This window comes from Heliangelus exortis, chromosome 11 (assembly GCF_036169615.1).
Source record: "Heliangelus exortis chromosome 11, bHelExo1.hap1, whole genome shotgun sequence".
In the NCBI taxonomy this organism is placed as follows: domain Eukaryota; kingdom Metazoa; phylum Chordata; class Aves; order Apodiformes; family Trochilidae; genus Heliangelus; species Heliangelus exortis.
This window is the reverse complement of record NC_092432.1, coordinates 19,275,898-19,293,453: the sequence shown is the minus strand read 5'-3', so window position 1 is coordinate 19,293,453 and position 17,556 is coordinate 19,275,898. Positions and strand designations below refer to the sequence as shown.

The following is a 17,556-nucleotide window of genomic DNA, read 5'->3' as shown; positions in this document are numbered from 1 at the left end:
ACACAGTTCAACACTCTGCAACTTGCAGTGCCTGTGCTGGGCTGGCAAATATTCCATGTGCAGAACACACACCACGTGCAAGCCAAAACGTTCACCCTAACTAACCTAGGACAAAAAAAAAAGTGTGTGGCAAGGGAGGTGGGGGGGATTTTATGACACGTTAGTGAATGAAATTTACCTAATGCCAATGAAATTTACCCAATGTGCTCAACTGTGGGGTGGGCCAGTGCAAGTCACAGACTGGAAATGCCATCTGGAGTGGCCGGGGCCATAGGGGCATCCTGCTCAGCACCAGCAAACTGCTGCAGCATTGAAAGCACAATGCCTTAGCCTAGCTAGAGGAAAGAAAACCTTCAACATACAGAGAGTAGTACAAATCCTCCTACTGGCTTCAGGAGGGGCAAAGATGGACAAATACCCTTTCCGAGGCATCCTGAGTGAGCAGCAGCCCCCTGCCCATTAACACATCCAGTGCAGGATACCCTGAGCCACATTCTGCAGCTCAGCTCCCTGCCATGACCCATCCTGGCTGCAGCTGCAGCCCCAGATCTACCAGTTTAGCTGTTCAGTCTTCAAAGTTTGATACAGTGTGATTAGAACCATAGAATCATAGACTCATAGAATCCTAGAATTGGCTGGGTTGGAAGGGACCTCAGAGCTCATCAAGTCCAACCCTTGATCCACTCCCGCTGCAGTTCCCAGCCCATGGCACTGAGTGCCACATCCAGGCTCTTTTGAAATATCTCCAGGGATGGAGAATCCACCCCTTCCCTGGGCAGCCCATTCCAGTGTCTGATCACCCTCTCCAGAAAGAAATTCTTTCTCATGTCCAACCTAAACCTCCCCTGGCACAACTTGAGACCTCTTGTGCCCTCTTGTCTTGCTGAGAGTTGCCTGGGAAAAGAGCCCAACCCCCCCCTGGCTCCAACCTCCTTTCAGGGAGTTGGAGAGAGTGATGAGGTCTCCCCTGAGCCTCCTCTTCTCCAGCCTCAACACCCCCAGCTCCCTCAGCCTCTCCTCATAGGATCTGTGCTCCAGTCCCTTCCCCAGCCCAGTTGCCTCCTTTGGACCCGCTCCAGGACCTCAATCTCCTTCCTGAACTGGGGGATCCAGAACTTCTACAGAGAGTGGTCTGTTTGCATCTTGAGTCAATTAAGTGCCTACACTTTTTCCAGTACAAAAAAGTATTTACCTGACTACAATATTGTCCACTTTCCTAATTCAGATTTATGTACACAAGCAAAAAAAAAAAAAAAAAAAAAAATTCAAACTCACCTCTTATTTTCAAAAAACTGTAGACATTTATAGAAGTGAAATTTTGATCTTAGAATGGAAATTTTGAATTCTCAATGTAGAGAATAGTAAAAATTAATAATTTTGAAAAAAGGCATAATTTTTTAGCTGAGTTAATAAAACTCAAGTTTTGGGGTTTTTTGCCTTGGCTTAAGTAGCATGCTTTCATAGCTAACTTTTAATTACACTAAGAGAAGAGCAGTTATAGTATTGTGGTTTTTTTACTAGCCTGTGAAAAAATTATTCTGTCTTCAGCACACACACACACATATATACATATATATATATATAATACCTTTTGCACAGGATGCCTATAATTGCTGGCCTGAAACTCAGCATCTGAATGAACAGCTTCTCAATCTCCTGTTTTTCATTTCTGGAAGCCTACATAGAAAGGAAGGCATTTGTTTAAAGATCTGCATTACAGCAAGGGTGCACAAATGACTAATTAGTAGTAAATGTATTAAGGATGGACAATTAATTGCTAGGCAGCAATCTACAGAATTGAGGAGACTGGGAACTCCAAAGACTTTCCATAATTGATATTATTATATAATGTATCATAAATAAAAGAGAATGTATTCTAGCTATTAAAAAAAACAAAAAAATCACAGAAACCCCAGTTTCAGCTAGAGGGTAATTGTACAGCAACCACCCAGACACTCAGTTACCTGAGCAAAGGAAGAAAGCAGGTTTTGAGGGCAGAGGGGTGGCCTGGCATGGCAAGGGTAACCTCCATCAAAGTGGCATAGTTTGTCATATCTGACAATCCACTGAAGAAAGTTATCACCAGCTAAGGGCCTGACCCTACATTCCTTAAGGAGACAAAAATCCCTTTGAAGTCAATGAAGCATCCTGCTCAGATAACTATATCAGTGCTTGGCAATTAATGAAAACTTTTAATTTCTTTAGTAGATTATGAAAGGTTTTTCCTGAAAAATAAGTATTCCATGTTACTCACAGCAGCTCCTGGGCAGTGTGGGTTTCTTTCCAGAAGCTCTTGCAGCACAGTAGCTGTTTCTCACTAACCAGGAATTACCAAAAGTCAGAACCACATTGTTTTCTATTTGCATTGATCTGCCTTAAGTGTTCTCTAGCTGATGTCTAGCTGAAGGTTTTGACAGCTTTGCATTCAAAAGGTCAGTAAGCAGTCCTCAGGGCAATTTGATTTAAACCTTTAGCATTTTCCATGCTCCCAAGCAGCAGTGTGTAGTAGGACATGTGTGTTCAGAGGCTCCAAAAGGTCAGACTTCCCAGCCCTCAAAAAAAAAAAAAAAAAAAAAAACCAAAAAAACCAACCTAGTCAGAAATACTTCAGTTTGGAGAAAATATCAGAAAAGCTCTCAGACAATTATGAAAGCATTTTCCATTAAATTAAACTCAAAAGGGCTTAAGAAAAACAAATTGTGATGTATGTTTTTAGACTGTGGTGTATTTCAAAGGGAAGTTTTACATTCTGTCACATTTAGGAAGGCTGCCTTATCTGTCTTTCCTCAAGAGGCAGGCTCACTTAATGTCTGTTCAGGTTTTCTGAGCCACTTTGCCTCCCCCCTCCCTGAAATCCCAAGCCTTTCTCTGGGATGAAAACCTGAAACCTACAATGCAGAATTTGTTTGAAGTCTCATTAAACAAGAAACCTCAAATTAAGGACAGCTCAGTAAAACAAAACATTTTTCTACAGAGTCACATGGATGTAAACCAAGCATTACATGGAAGTTCTCCCTCATTATCTCCTTTGCAAGCTGTTTGTATTCTGATTAGTGTGCTAATGATGTATGTTCCACACAGAAAAGCAATTAAGCTTCCACTTCAAAGAAAAATGATTTAGTACAAGAGCACCAAAGCTTGTGCTTGCTCCAACTGACTGTGTGGTGCTGCAGAGCAACACAGCAGCTGCTAAATGCTTAATTCCCATTTATAAATATGGGAGATGGTTGGTGTTGGTTGCCTTTTAAACATATATATGGCTCAATAAGGTGCTTCTAGCAGACCAGGTGTGGTTTCTTGGTGGTGGTTTCACTGCAAATAAAAAAAGGGAGCTCCTCTCCATTCACAAGAACTGCTCGTTGATTCTTTATGGAAATGAGATTAAAAAGCAGAGAGATTAAAAGAAACAAACTGCCCCACAAAAGCATAATCTCACACAAAGACAATTGATAAAACAGATGTGAAGAACTCAAGCACCACAACAAGCTAATTAATGAGAAACAGAAAGGAAAACACAAATAAACAGACAGCATGAAGAATGACAGAGAAAGGAGCCTGCTCTCCTAACAATCAACATTCTTTTTGACCACACAAGAAATCAGTAAAATGAAAACAGCACTTAAGATTATGCATATTCAGCTTTAATTTCTGCACACGTGTTCTAGCATGCAATCATAGTAATTCCCACTCTTATTCCCTGGGAATTGATAAGAGTATCATGTATCTGATAAGTAACATTTAAGTTGCACTGAAATAAAGTACACAAGAAAAAAAGGAAATCTGTCCTGACCCAGCACATGTTTCACACTGATGTTATGCCAGAGCCATCTGTGGATTTCACTGTAACACAGGCAAATTTTTGTGAAGACACCATTAATTAGTGAAATACCACTGAGGTGTGCTATGGATTTACAGAACACATCAAATGCCATGTCACTAAGTAGTTTATAAAGTAAATTTATGTATGAAACAATGAAGTTAGAGAAGGAAAAATTGGATAGAGAAGAAAAATGAGCAGCCCACAAGTATATTTTGCCTAGGCTTGATGCATAAGTACTCAACCATGTCTCTAGTAAAACAGCTTGTTTAATATGCTACAGATGTGACTTATTGATAGCAATTTAAAATAATTTATGCAAAGTGTCTGCTGAGCAGCATAAATGAAGCCCAGTTGCAACTTAAAAAAAAAATGTTTTAGCTTTCTATTGACCCACAGCTCTACCTCATGATGAAAGAAGAATCACCTGTACCTCCTTGAGAAGTGAAAGACTTGATGCAAATAACAGGCAGCCTAAAAATTAATTTTGAAGGAGAAACCACAGTCCCCACTGCACCAAAACTCCAAGATACTGTTGAATACTTCTTGTTAGTAGCTGAAGTATCATTTTTGTAACACCAGACTTCCTCAAACACAACAACCTTCGGAGCAAATGAGAAATATGAAACACAATTTCGGCAAAAACCTTTTAAAGTCGATACAAATGAAATTATTGAGGCTGACTGAAAAGCTAAGAAAACCTCAGCAGTGTAAGCAGACTTTTGGATTATAAACAGTTTATACTTTAAGCCCTTGTTGGGGTTCATCTACATTCTTGACGTTTTTGAGGCTAAAAAAATCCACTTCTTCGGCAGCATCACATTGATGCATTTGTGCTGCAATAACAGATACACAAACTACCAACACCGCCATCCTTATTAAACATCCAACCCAAACCTTTTTTCTTCCCCAGCCAAGTTAAACCCCTGACAGAATTCCCGAAGGATTTTGCCCTGTGCTGGGATACCGGGATCCCCCCCCCCAGCTCCGTGGGCGCCAGCAGCTCCGCGGCGCCACCTGGCGGGAGGCCCCGGGCGAGGCGGTCCCGGCCCGGAGCCGTTCGGAACCCGTCATAGAATCATAGAATCATAGAATCCTAGGGGTTGGAAGGGACCTCGAAAGATCATCTAGTCCAACCCCCCCTGCCAGAGCAGGGCCCCCTAGAGTACATCGCCTAGGAACGTGTCCAGGTGGGTTTTGAATGTCTCCAGTGAAGGAGACTCCACAACCCCCCTGGGCAGCCTGTTCCAGGGCTCTGTCACCCTTACAGTAAAAAAATTTTTTCTGATATTCAACTTGAACCTCCTATGCTCCAATTTACACCCATTACCCCTTGTCCTATCACTGGTCACCACTGAGAAAAGCCTAACTCCATCTCCCTGACACTCACCCCTTACATATTTGAAAACATTGATGAGGTCACCTCTCAGTCTCCTTTTCTCCAAACTAAAGAGACCCAGCTCCCTCAGCCTTTCCTCATAAGGGAGATGTTCCACTCCCTTAATCATCTCAGTAGCTCTGCGCTGGACTCTTTCAAGCACTTCCCTGTCCTTCTTGAACTGAGGGGCCCAGAACTGGACACAATACTCCAGGTGTGGCCTCACCAATGCAGAATAGAGGGGGAGGAGAACCTCTCTTGACCTACTAACCACACCCTTTCTAATGCACCCCAGGATGCCATTGGCCTTCTTGGCCACAAGGGCACATTGCTGGCCGTCAGGCCCAGCGGTGCCGGGGCGTTGTGCTGCTGGCAGATCTCAGGCTCGGAGCCGTCCAGAGAACCGCTACGGAATCGTCACGGCCTTTGAAAGCTGAGAAAGGCGAAGCCACTCGTGTTGCAGCCACCTCGTGTTACATTCCTGCCCCTGCCCTACAGTGAGCACCCGGCTCAAGTCTGCCCTTCAGAGAGTTCCTGCGTGGATCCGTGCTTTTTAGCCAGATCTGCACAAAATCTCTTCTCAAACCCTATATACACTCTTTTTCTACAGATCAGTACATTTAGCTTTTACCTTCCCGGGGAATTTTTCTGCCTTACCCCTCATCTGGCACTGCTGGGTGTCAGGAGTAATTAAATGGCAGAGTAACAGAGATGGTCCCTAACACAGAAGGAAGCAGCTGTGTTGCCCTGGTAAGGGCTCAGCAGCTGACACACGGCCTTGCTATTGGAATAGTGTTCCTGGGGGACAAAAAAAGGCAAGTGTCCATAGTAGCATCTTTGGAGCAGCACCCCAAAGTCTAAGCATGTATGTTTTGGGAAGACAGAGGTGTGATGTGCAGAAAATACAAGCACAAAGGGACATGCAGCAGATCCAGGAGATGGATAAAGCCAGCACCCTTGCTCAGTTGTTCATGACTCTCTCCACAAACCTCCTGGATTGCATCCCCCTCATGCTGCCCTTCCCACAGACATCAGGGCATTTGGCGTCCTCTAAGAGCCAGGGTTTGCAACTTCAGCATTCCTTGAGATGCTGCAAGACCACTCTGCCCACAAGAAACAGATGGCTTAGGTCAAGTCCTCAACAAGATGTTTCCCATACTGGTGTCTCCCCTGACCCAGACCCACATAGCTCTGTACCAGCCTGTCACTCCTTCCACATGCCCTGCATATCCAAGGGGCTCCAGCCGTATGTGCCATGGTTTGTGCCCCTCCCTGGTCTTTCCCCAGCTGCTTGTGGGTGTTCAGGCACACGAGGTGGGTCCCCTGCAGCCTGTGGCACCCTCCACAAGAGCTGCCTTGCTCCCATCACTCTGCCCCAGTACTGAGTACCAGTGACCTCTCTTAATTAACCAAAAGCTGTTATCACCATTACTCAAGTTTGAAGTCCACAGTGGAGACAGCACTCTGCCACCCACCACTTCACGGTGTGAACACTTGGTTCAGGCCCATCTGGCTCTGAACCCTTCCTTTAATGCAACTTGTTCCTTTCTTGGTCTATTACAGCACCATTGCAATTTTACAAATTCACACCTAAGGGTGGAGAAGAAGCCTTTCTTCAGATGCCAGAAGTCACAAGTTTCCAGCTATATTCATCTCAGGAATCTCCATCCACCACCTGCCCAAATTTGTCCTTCAGCTGACTCTTCTTACGACTACTGCACAATTTGGTCCTTTGCTTCCACAAGGTCTCTGAACAGACCCTTATGACCCTTTGCTGCTCATTTTCACTGATCCTACAAGTCTCTTGACTTCTCCTGTAGCCCTTTCATGGGGCATCTCAGCACCTTGCTCCCAGCAGAGCTCCTGCCCCAGCTCCAGGGATAGGCAACAAGGTACTCCCTATGGCCTAAGACCAGGCAGCAGCTTCTCCAGGAGCTGCTTGCTCCAGGGCTGGCACTGGGGACCAAACCCTGCAGTGCACCCCCATCAGTGCTGGGCAGTCCATGCTGCCTGAAGCAGTTTCTGGTCCCCTTTTGCACCCCTGCTGCACTCACCACTGCAGTCTGATGGCTGGCTACCTGTTGAGCAGCTGAGAAGGGTGATCCTACAGCAGGGGAGACAGAAGGGCTGACCTTCCCTCTGCAGCAGTCAGTGGCCATTCCTGTGGGGCCTCCACCTCTGCCTCTCTGCCATGTGGTCTTTCTACAATGAGGGCTCACAGCAACCTAGAGCTTTTACAAAAAACATGGTATTAATTTTCCCAAGACTGAATGCCTTGGAAGCAGAACCCTAGCAAACAGCACTGCTGCACCTCAACACCAGCTTATTGAGAGGGAACTGCTGGTCTACTAAAATTACTGAATTCTTGCTATTTCAAGACTACTGATTTGCACTTCAAAGAACAGAGTCACAACTTATTAGAATAAACTTTTATTTACTGCTCTCAGGATCCTTATTTTATACTTAAAAGTACGCAACAAAACCTGCTACATTCAAATCTATACAGATTTACTGATATATCATTCATGTTTTACAAAACTGCATATAGATTTGGGAAATTTGTATAAGTTACCTTTATTTACATGTAATATTCTCAGCCCTAATGACCTGGTCAAAGAATAAAACAAAGTGGGATTTTAAATATCCCTTAAGACCCATTACATTTCTTACATAATTTACATATCTTTAGAGAGAGATGTGCTACACTTTGTTCTTGCATATTTATAAAGACTGTGACTAAACAGAAATTTGCTGGCCAAAGCTAGGTACTGTTATTTCCTCAGATCATACTGGTAATAAAATGTTAAAATCAGAGCAAGCCAGGTATATAAACTGATTTTTTTTTTTTTCTTTTAGAACCAACTGTGCTAATAATTTTAACCAGCACTTGCTCAAAAAAAGTCTTAGCATTAATACAAAAGATACCCACATTTACAAAAGAAACCAAAATAATATTTATATGACAAGTTGATCTACAATAAATTGCACATTGTTGGTTATGACTTTGGTTATATTGTGTTAACAAATTTGGTTTCTAGACTAAAAGTGGAGAAAAAATATAAAAATGCAGCTATAGAAACTAGCATAACCTGTAAACATATTATAGAACCAAATTCTGCCTCTGGTTACACATGTGCATAACCTCCATGCTGTTTAGAGAAGTTTGCACATATCAGACTGCTGAATTTGGCCCAGAAAACCCTGTAAACATGTTCTTTATTGTTATGTAGTGCAATACTGCAAGAATGGATAATAAAGGCCTCTACCTACCAGTAACCAATACTGAGTGATATCCATACAAATTTCACTTTGTTTCAAAAGGCTGAATTGAAAATATTATCCATCACTGAACTACAAATTAATAAAAAAAAAAAAGTGATGAACACTAAATAGACCAACAGCAGTATACAAATTCAGACCAAGAAAGGATATAATTTCTTCTTAAAATTCAGAATTACGCTGCTTCTCTGCTTTATACAAAAACCCTGGTTTTGTTACACTGTTTTGACAAAAGGAAATGATAACCAGAAATCTAACAAATACAATGTGTCAGCAAATCAGTGTTCTACAAACAGATGGCTGATAATGCAAACAAATGCTTTCCAATATTTTACCTAATATACTGAATTATAAGGTGCCTTGGACATATCTGTAGCAAACAGCCTGAAGCAGCACAGGTTATGATATTGTATCACATGAAGTTTGTTGGTTTTGTCCTGTTAAGGTTTTTTCAAACAGTTTAACAATTTTAGTTGTTCCTCTTAAAGCAGCAATGTGAATTTACACCCTCTGCAAAGATTTATTCACAGTTTTACTTCAGTAGCTTACTGCAAGACAGTCCATCAAATACTGTAGAAGAGGCAACTAATTAAAAACATTTTTCACTTACTTGGCACTGGCCCACCCAATGTGTATTTTGTGGCTGTTAGCAAAGTTGTGAAAATGGCAAAATACATTTTCAACAGTTACTGAACTTTTAACACTTCTTTTACAAGTAATACTATGAGGATTCAATAGCCATGTGACTAAATACAACGGTAGTCCCTGGAAAATTCAGATTTGTTTGTAAACCCTTAAAATGAAATTGCAGCACAGGACTGATATAATTTATGTCTGTGTCTTAATCAACCCCATCAAAACCCTGAGTATTTTCAATTGCCAGAAGCAGCTTATCCCTTAAATCTTCAAACGAGTCATACGGAGGCAAATCCAAGCGATTGAAGCTGCAAAACAGATAAAAACTTGTAAGTATTTTATCACTCATAAAAGCTCATAATTTGTCTAAATTGAATACTCACCAGGTGTGAGCTCTTGGCAGTTTTTCAGGGGTACCCCACTGTTCAACAGTAAACAGCTGTGGCCCATTTGAACCTGCAGAAAAGAATACTCAAATTTTTACCCCGATATGATATTCTTTAATAATCAGAATTTCAAATCATGTAATATTTTTGGGTTTTGGTATTCCAATTCTGACATGATTAGGAGCTACCTGTATGAACCAAATACAATCTGTACTCAGTAACTGTCAATAATCCTATTTAACTCGTGGGTTTAATTATTTATTGCTGTATCTTGATTTCGAGAGACTTTCACACCTGAAGCTCAGAAGTCTACAACCTAAATGCATGTGCATAGTTGAAAATTTTATGCAGAGGACAATTTTATATTGTGTGAATTTTTGCATGTAAAAATTTCTTACAATGTATGTGCCCAATTACATAACCTGGAAGAAAGTACTCACAGAATTGTCACAGCTGGAAAAGACCTCTAAGATCACTGCATCCAACTGTCAACATTTATATACATATATATATATATATATATATATAAAAATACATATACCAATATCTGTATCACCCACTAAAGCATGTCCTGAAGTGCCTCATCAACATCCACCTTCACCTATGCAACAGCACAGAGTGACTGAGCAGCTTTTGACACGTGGTGACCATGTGTACTCCAGGGATGAACAGAAAGAACTTTTCTGGCTAGCAAGTTCTAGCAGCTCCAGCTATTGCCTTCAGCAACCATCTTGCAGCATGCCAGATCTGAAAGTTTCTTGGACCTCTCAACTCTCACCAAGCAAATGCAAAGCACACTTTGTAACCATTTTCTTAAGATGCTGAAAGCATTGTGTGCCTCTGGAGAAGACTCTGTAGTTTAAAAATAAAAATAATAATAAAAAAGTAACTATCTTGTCAGAGACCAGGAGACTGATCTCTGATGGTGGGTATCCTCTCACTGCTCTACAAGGAGACCATCAATCCAGTTAGAGAATTTTATTCCAAGGCAGACAGCTACCAGAGTAAAAGTAGTCTTCTGCTTCTGAAATGGAAGATGTGAAACATTTTTTGGATTAAATATATTCAGAAGTGATGAGAAAAAGCTGATATATGAATACAGCTGAGGCATAAATGCAGCACAAAGTACCTTTACATCTAAGAAATTGATTTGGTTTTATAACATAGGCAGACACCTTCCCTTTTTTCATGATCCCTCAAAAATGTTAGGAGAATATGTAATAATGCACATTGTAGAAGTGGATTTGGAAGGTGTTAGCCAACTAAGAAAAAGAAACCTCCAAACAACAGAAAATCCCAAGACAATTCATGCCAAACATGTAAATAAAACAAGAGGAGAAGAAAACTCTTTCAGAACTAACAAACACAAAAAGCTAGGAAATGCTAATGAATGGACAGAAACTACACGAGTTTAGTGAGTGAACCAGATAGATGAAAATAAAGCCTGAGCACTCCATCCTAAAAGATTATCAGTGAAAAAGTAGTTATGGGAACACTCCCACCTCCTTTTTACTTTCTTCTTTGGGTCACATGTTTCACATGTTTCTTCAACACAAAAGGTTGGTTAGAAATGGCAAGTGATAAGAATGCCTGGAATAAGAAGCAGCTCTATGACTGGTAGTAGACAAGATAAAAACCCCTTTTAATAGCTAGGTAAGAATAAGTCTGCATTTTAGCTATTCAACTAGCTAAACTAGAGGTTGAAAAAAGAGGATGTGGGGAAGATAAGAAATAGAATCATAGAATCCTAGAATTGGCTGGGTTGAAAGGGACCTCAGAGATCATCAAGTCCAACCCTTGATCCACTCCCCCCGTGGTTCCCAGCCCATGGCACTGAGTGCCACATCCAGGCTCTTTTGAAATATCTCCAGGGATGGAGAATCCACCCCTTCCCTGGGCAGCCCATTCCAATGGCTGAGCACCCTCTCCAGAAAGAAATTCTTTCTAATGTCCAACCTAAACCTCCCCTGGCACAACTTGAGACCTCTTGTGCCCTCTTGTCTTGCTGAGAGTTGCCTGGGAAAAGAGCCCAACCCCCCCCTGGCTCCAACCTCCTTTCAGGGAGTTGGAGAGAGTGATGAGGTCTCCCCTGAGCCTCCTCTTCTCCAGCCTCAACACCCCCAGCTCCCTCAGCCTCTCCTCATAGGATCTGTGCTCCAGTCCCTTCCCCAGCCCAGTTGCCTCCTTTGGACCTGCTCCAGCACCTCAATCTCCTTCCTGAGCTGAGGGGCCCAGAACTGGACACAGGACTCAAGCTGTGGCCTCCCCAGGGCTGAGCACAGGGGCAGAATCCCTTCCCTGGACCTGCTGGCCACGCTGTTCCTGAGCCAGCCCAGGATGCCATTGGCTTTCTTGGCCACCTGGGCACACTGCTGGCTCCTGTTCAGCTTCCTGGCAACCCAGACTCCCAGGTCCCTTTCTGCCTGGCTGCAAGCCATGTCTGCTTAGTGTCCTGGTTCTCAAATTTGGGTATATTTGCTCATGGACACCAAGCACTCCCTCTTTAGACCAGAAAAAAAATGCCTCTCTGGGCCACAAGATGGAGATCTCCCGCCAGAAAGCAAGCTCGGGGACTGCAGCCCGAAGGTGGGAAGAGCCACAGGGGCAGCCTGGCAGCAGCAAAAAACCACCTACCAAGACAAAGCACAGAAGAACACCCAGTGTTCTTCAAACACAGGCAAGTACTGGAAATGTGATTGTGATCGTTCCTGGGGTTTTGTGAGGATGGCATCCTGGCCACAGGAAAGCAGAAATAAGTGTAAGAGAGAAGAAACAAAGCACTGTGCAAGACAACTGAGTTTTTCACTAACAGAACTACAGAAACAAGGACTTGGCCAGAAGACTGACCAAGGTTCTCTGCCCTGGGCAGAGGAGGGCCAAGAGCTTCAACAGTTTCTTCTCCTATCTTCCCTCCTTAGTTTTTACTTCAGTAGTGTTTTGAGACTGATAAGCAAAGCTGTGGAGGCAGCCCAATTCTGATCAGGTTCCACTGTGATGAGGATGTGCTGTAGCTCTGACAGTACCAAGGTTCAGGTGCAAGTGCAGACACGAAGTCTCCTGAGGGCACTGCCCTACCCATTGAACTCACAACTCACTCACTGGTGGAACAGAAAAAAAATAAACTGAGTACTTACAATGAAAACAAAAAGGAGGGAAATGAGGACACATTGTGGGTGGCATTTGTTCACAATTCTAGTGTTTCATAGACAAATTGCTGTGTTGTTTACAAAGAGGAAAATTTTTATTCAAATACACAAGTTAGGCCATTCAGTCATCTGCATGTGATGTCAAGGACTTTTGACCTTAAAAATATGGCCTAGGAGAAAACATAATAGCTAATGGCAGCTGACAACAGACTTCCCATAAGCCAAGCAGCCCCCACACCTTCTGTGGGAAGCTCTACCCACTTGCCAGCACCCTTTCCACAGGTGGCTTTGGTATCAAAGTCTGCTCCCCATCTGTTTGTTTAAGGTCTGCATTGCAGGTTCACTACTTTTTTTTTTTTTTTGGCATTAAGTTTAACTTGTATCATTTCAGTGGTCCTGTTTAGAGCATATTCTTAAAAAATAATTGTATCTGCACAACTGTGCTTTATGAGCAGATAAAAGCAGCTGGGAAACTTGTAAAAATCCCAAGTCAGCAACAGATGCCAGCCTTTGTAAACAGGTAGCTGAGAATTTTCTTTAAGCTCAATCACAGGATAAACAGGGATTTTTTGCAGCACTCTAGAACTTCAAAATCCATGCTTTTTGAGAAGTCCTATACATGTAAAAACTTCAAAAACCCAAATTAAAATGAAGTATTTATAAAACATGGGAAACCTGTGCAATCTAAGTGACTCCTCTCAAACTTCACTTCTTATACCTGCCTGTATATACTAATTTTTAAAGCAAAATTGGAAAAATAATGTCCTCATGGTTAAGTCAAATATCATGACAATGTCAGTAATATGTTCTGTTGCTTCTGAGTACAATTTTAAGTACTTACCATACAGCTCAGCAAATCCATTCATAGGTACACGTGATGTGCCAGTTACAAACTGAAGTAATCTTATTCTCTTTTCAGAGTCCATCATTAAGACTGCCTATGTATGATAATGATTAAAATTAAAGATTTATCTTTAAATTAGTATTTTAGCTAACAGATTCATGCAATATAGTTTCTCTCTCTAAATGATGACACTTTATAAAATGCAATTTTTCTAGTGACACACATAGCCTACTTCTTTGCCTATTGCTAAAAGCTATGAAGTCAATTATTTAATAGCACTGGATGGTTACTGGCCCAGCAGACTGTTAAAATACTTCCCTTGAAGATTTGGCCCCTACTTCCTTTGAAGTTTCCTGATGTTATGAACTAGTGGCCAAATTCCTGTAATTTATTAAACAGAAGAGTTTACCACCTCTTCAGTGTAACCATGCCAGAAAAGACCTACCCAGGGACATTTAACCCTAGAGGGACATGGATTCTTTTGTAAAAGCAAGTATCAATAGTCTATTTACATTCTTCCCACACATCTCATCTTTAGTTTTCTTACTATCTTTCTCAGGACTTTTAATGGTCAAATATTTACCTACCTATCCATGAACCACATGATAAAACAACATAGCTGAAATGCAGCAGCTTTTGAACAGGTTTTAAGAAAAAAAGAAATAGAACTTCACAATACCTTCCAGAACCACTGTATTACTTGATGGTTTATGTTGTAGCCATTTTTGTATTTTGTGTGTAGTTTCCAATCAGCCACATCCACATCTCCCAGTCCACACATTAATAACTACACAGACAGAAAAAACAAACCACCAATGTTTAAGTTAGTCAGATTAAGTTTCAACATAATTTCTTCTTTTTCCCATGACACACTTACCTCTAACTCATTTTCATCAAAAATCTTAATCAGATCCTGTGGTATTAGTTCAAAAAAGCCCTAAAAAGATGGGGAAAAGTTTTAAAAATCAGGTCAACATTATTTAAGCATTTTTGTCTGCTGAGAAGGGTATGTGTTAGTAAACAGAGCCAAACAAATACATCAAATACAGATGCCTGGACACCAGCAGTCCTGTTCAGTTACAGTACTTCTAATTCTGAATTATTTCACATATTTACTGTGCTACACTGAATGATGAATACATAAATCTGGGTATTATATATGTAATGTCACTTATACAAATGAGGATAAGCCATCTAAATTGAATGCAATTCTATTAGCTGAATTTAATTTTCATTTCTGCAGGGGTCAATAAAGAGTTTGCACTGAAGCTTAAGCTGTAAGCCAGGACTGAGCAATGAGCAAATTTTTCAACATGATTTAAATACCATAAAAATACATAAAAAAGATCAAATTTGAAAAACAAAAAAATGACACTACAGTGTCACCACCTTTTTCATACCTATAACATTATCTGTGGGTCTTCAAGATGTCAGAAAAAGCTTGCCTTAACATTAGATGCAATAAATTTTTAAAATAATTTAGTTTGTAATTAAAACTGTACCTCTTTGAAGGCTGCCATTTGTTTCTGTACTCTGCTCACAAATCTCCACTGAATTACAAGACTGCAAAAATCCAAAACAAGAACATTAAAAGCAAAAGCCATATATAAAGCAACAACTTCTTTTTGTGAATACAAATAACACACAGCCCCTATACTAGAGGGGCAATCCAGTGACATACAGTGCACATAGTGAGGGATGCTTACTGGATGTAGTCTCTCTTATTCTTGTTGGTGACAACGATTTCTGACCCACCACTTTTCAGTTCATGTTGATGGGTCTAAATGCAATAAAAAGAATAGGTTGCAAATTATCATAGAATCATAGAATCATAGAATCCTAGGGGTTGGAAGGGACCTCGAAAGATCATCTAGTCCAACCCCCCCTGCCAGAGCAGGGCCCCCTAGAGTACATCCCCTAGGAACGTGTCCAGGTGGGTTTTGAATGTCTCCAGTGAAGGAGACTCCACAACCCCCCTGGGCAGCCTGTTCCAGGGCTCTGTCACCCTTACAGTAAAAAAATTTTTTCTGATATTCAACTTGAACCTCCTATGCTCCAATTTACACCCATTACCCCTTGTCCTATCACTGGTCACCACTGAGAAAAGCCTAACTCCATCTCCCTGACACTCACCCCTTACATATTTGAAAACATTGATGAGGTCACCCCTCAGTCTCCTTTTCTCCAAACTAAAGAGACCCAGCTCCCTCAGCCTTTCCTCATAAGGGAGATGTTCCACTCCCTTAATCATCTCAGTAGCTCTGTGCTGGACTCTTTCAAGCACTTCCCTGTCCTTCTTGAACTGAGGGGCCCAGAACTGGACACAATACTCCAGGTGTGGCCTCACCAATGCAGAATAGAGGGGGAGGAGAACCTCTCTTGACCTACTAACCACACCCTTTCTAATGCACCCCAGGATGCCATTGGCCTTCTTGGCCACAAGGGCACATTGCTGGCTCATGGTCATCTTCTTGTCTACCAGGACCCCCAGGTCTCTTTCACCTACACTGCTCTCCAGCAGCTCAGCCCCCAACCTATACTGGGACATCGTGTTGTTCTTCCCCAAATGCAAAACTCTACACTTCCCCTTGTTGAATTTCATCATGTTTCTCCCTGCCCAACTCTCCAGCCTGTCTAAGTCTCTCTGAATGGCAGCACAGCCTTCTGGTGTGTCAGCCACTCCTCCCAGCTTAGTGTCATCAGCAAACTTGCTGAGGGTACACTCTATACCCTCATCCAAGTCGTTGATGAAAATATTGAAAATTAGATGCTTCTTTAACAGAATTAATATTAGGTAATTTCATTAACTCTTGAAGACTGCAGAATTTGAAACCTGAGAAACAACCAGTATTACAGGGCACCTAGAAAAGTAAGAATTTGGTCGACTGTTTTTAAAAAAATACATTATTCAGGGATGCCAGATTGCAATAGGGCAGCCTCCATATTTTCTGACCTACTACAATAAAACACCAAAGTATGCACACAAGTTCTCAGGAATGTGAACTAACTGCATATTCAATTACTCAACCTCTTTTCCAAATCCCAGGGAAAAACAATTACAGAACAGTTTCAGCAATGACCTCAGTAAGTAAGTGAATCAGTATGCAAATCTGTTACATATTAATTTTTTACTACTAGAACCTCAGTAGACAAATATCTGATTTTCAGTTCATTACTGACTGGATGAGCACATTCATGCTTCTGCTTAGGATCACTTTAGTTACAAGAAGGCCACAAAGGATTTTGTCCAATTCAGGTCTAGTTGGCAACTGTCACTTGGAATTTTTATTCAAGACTTGTGGTTTTTCTACATAACTTATCTTGGATAGCTTTCTACACAACTACAAACTTTTTTATTCCATAGTTTTCTATTACATCTTAGAGAAAAAACCAAAAAACAAAAACCAACCACCTATGATCTCTCAAATTTATGAAATTTATGATTCCAACCATTTCCAAACCATCTCACCTTTCCAGGTAGTCACATGAACCCAATCTCTACTCCAGATAAAGTAATGGCACTATGGATATCTTAGTCTCAGTTGCATTCACAGCAACAGCTACATTTCAACACAAATATTACTTATGAAAAATCACCAGCTATTTTTTTAAATCTCTGCTTATTTCCAAGTCATTTTATCATATCACAGCCAGGCTAGCAGAGCACATCACAAGCATGTGCCACCAGCTAAAAGAAGAAGCTAAAGGAACATTAAGAGTGAATTAAGAGTTTTTCTTAATACTACAAAAATAAGCTAATTTCATAAGTCAAATATTTCATTCCATGCCTGTCTGGTCTACTTTACATAAACATACTAACCTGACCAAAAAGTTCTTCATCAACTATAAATCTGAGGTCCAGTTCTGTTGGATCATTTTCAAGAATCCATCTCAAAGAATTGTAATATTCACTATCCTAAGGGAGAGAATTACAAAATAGTAAAGAAAAAATAGAGTAGCCATCTCTTGAGCTACAAAAGGCTCCATTATAGTGAATGCTGCTACCTAGGATAATCCTGTACTAGATACAGAGACTTTAAGACCTTTGAAGACATTTGAAACCTGAAGAC

The 17,556-nt window shown here is 41.2% G+C and overlaps 1 protein-coding gene across 2 annotated transcripts in view; it reads right to left on the bottom strand.

Annotated features, from left to right (window-relative positions):
• Positions 1–7,609: 7,609 nt before the first annotated feature.
• Positions 7,610–17,556, bottom strand: part of NEDD4 (NEDD4 E3 ubiquitin protein ligase) — a 59,032-nt gene continuing 49,085 nt past the window's right edge. For both annotated transcript variants that reach the window (XM_071755118.1, XM_071755117.1), the window contains 8 exons: positions 17,307–17,402; positions 15,193–15,266; positions 14,989–15,049; positions 14,364–14,423; positions 14,166–14,273; positions 13,484–13,580; positions 9,494–9,566; positions 7,610–9,418 (listed from right to left, as the gene is read on the bottom strand). In XM_071755118.1, coding sequence (XP_071611219.1) covers positions 9,316–9,418; positions 9,494–9,566; positions 13,484–13,580; positions 14,166–14,273; positions 14,364–14,423; positions 14,989–15,049; positions 15,193–15,266; positions 17,307–17,402 — 672 coding nt within the window. In that variant the 3' untranslated portion in view covers positions 7,610–9,315. The remainder of the gene's footprint in view (positions 9,419–9,493; positions 9,567–13,483; positions 13,581–14,165; positions 14,274–14,363; positions 14,424–14,988; positions 15,050–15,192; positions 15,267–17,306; positions 17,403–17,556) is intronic.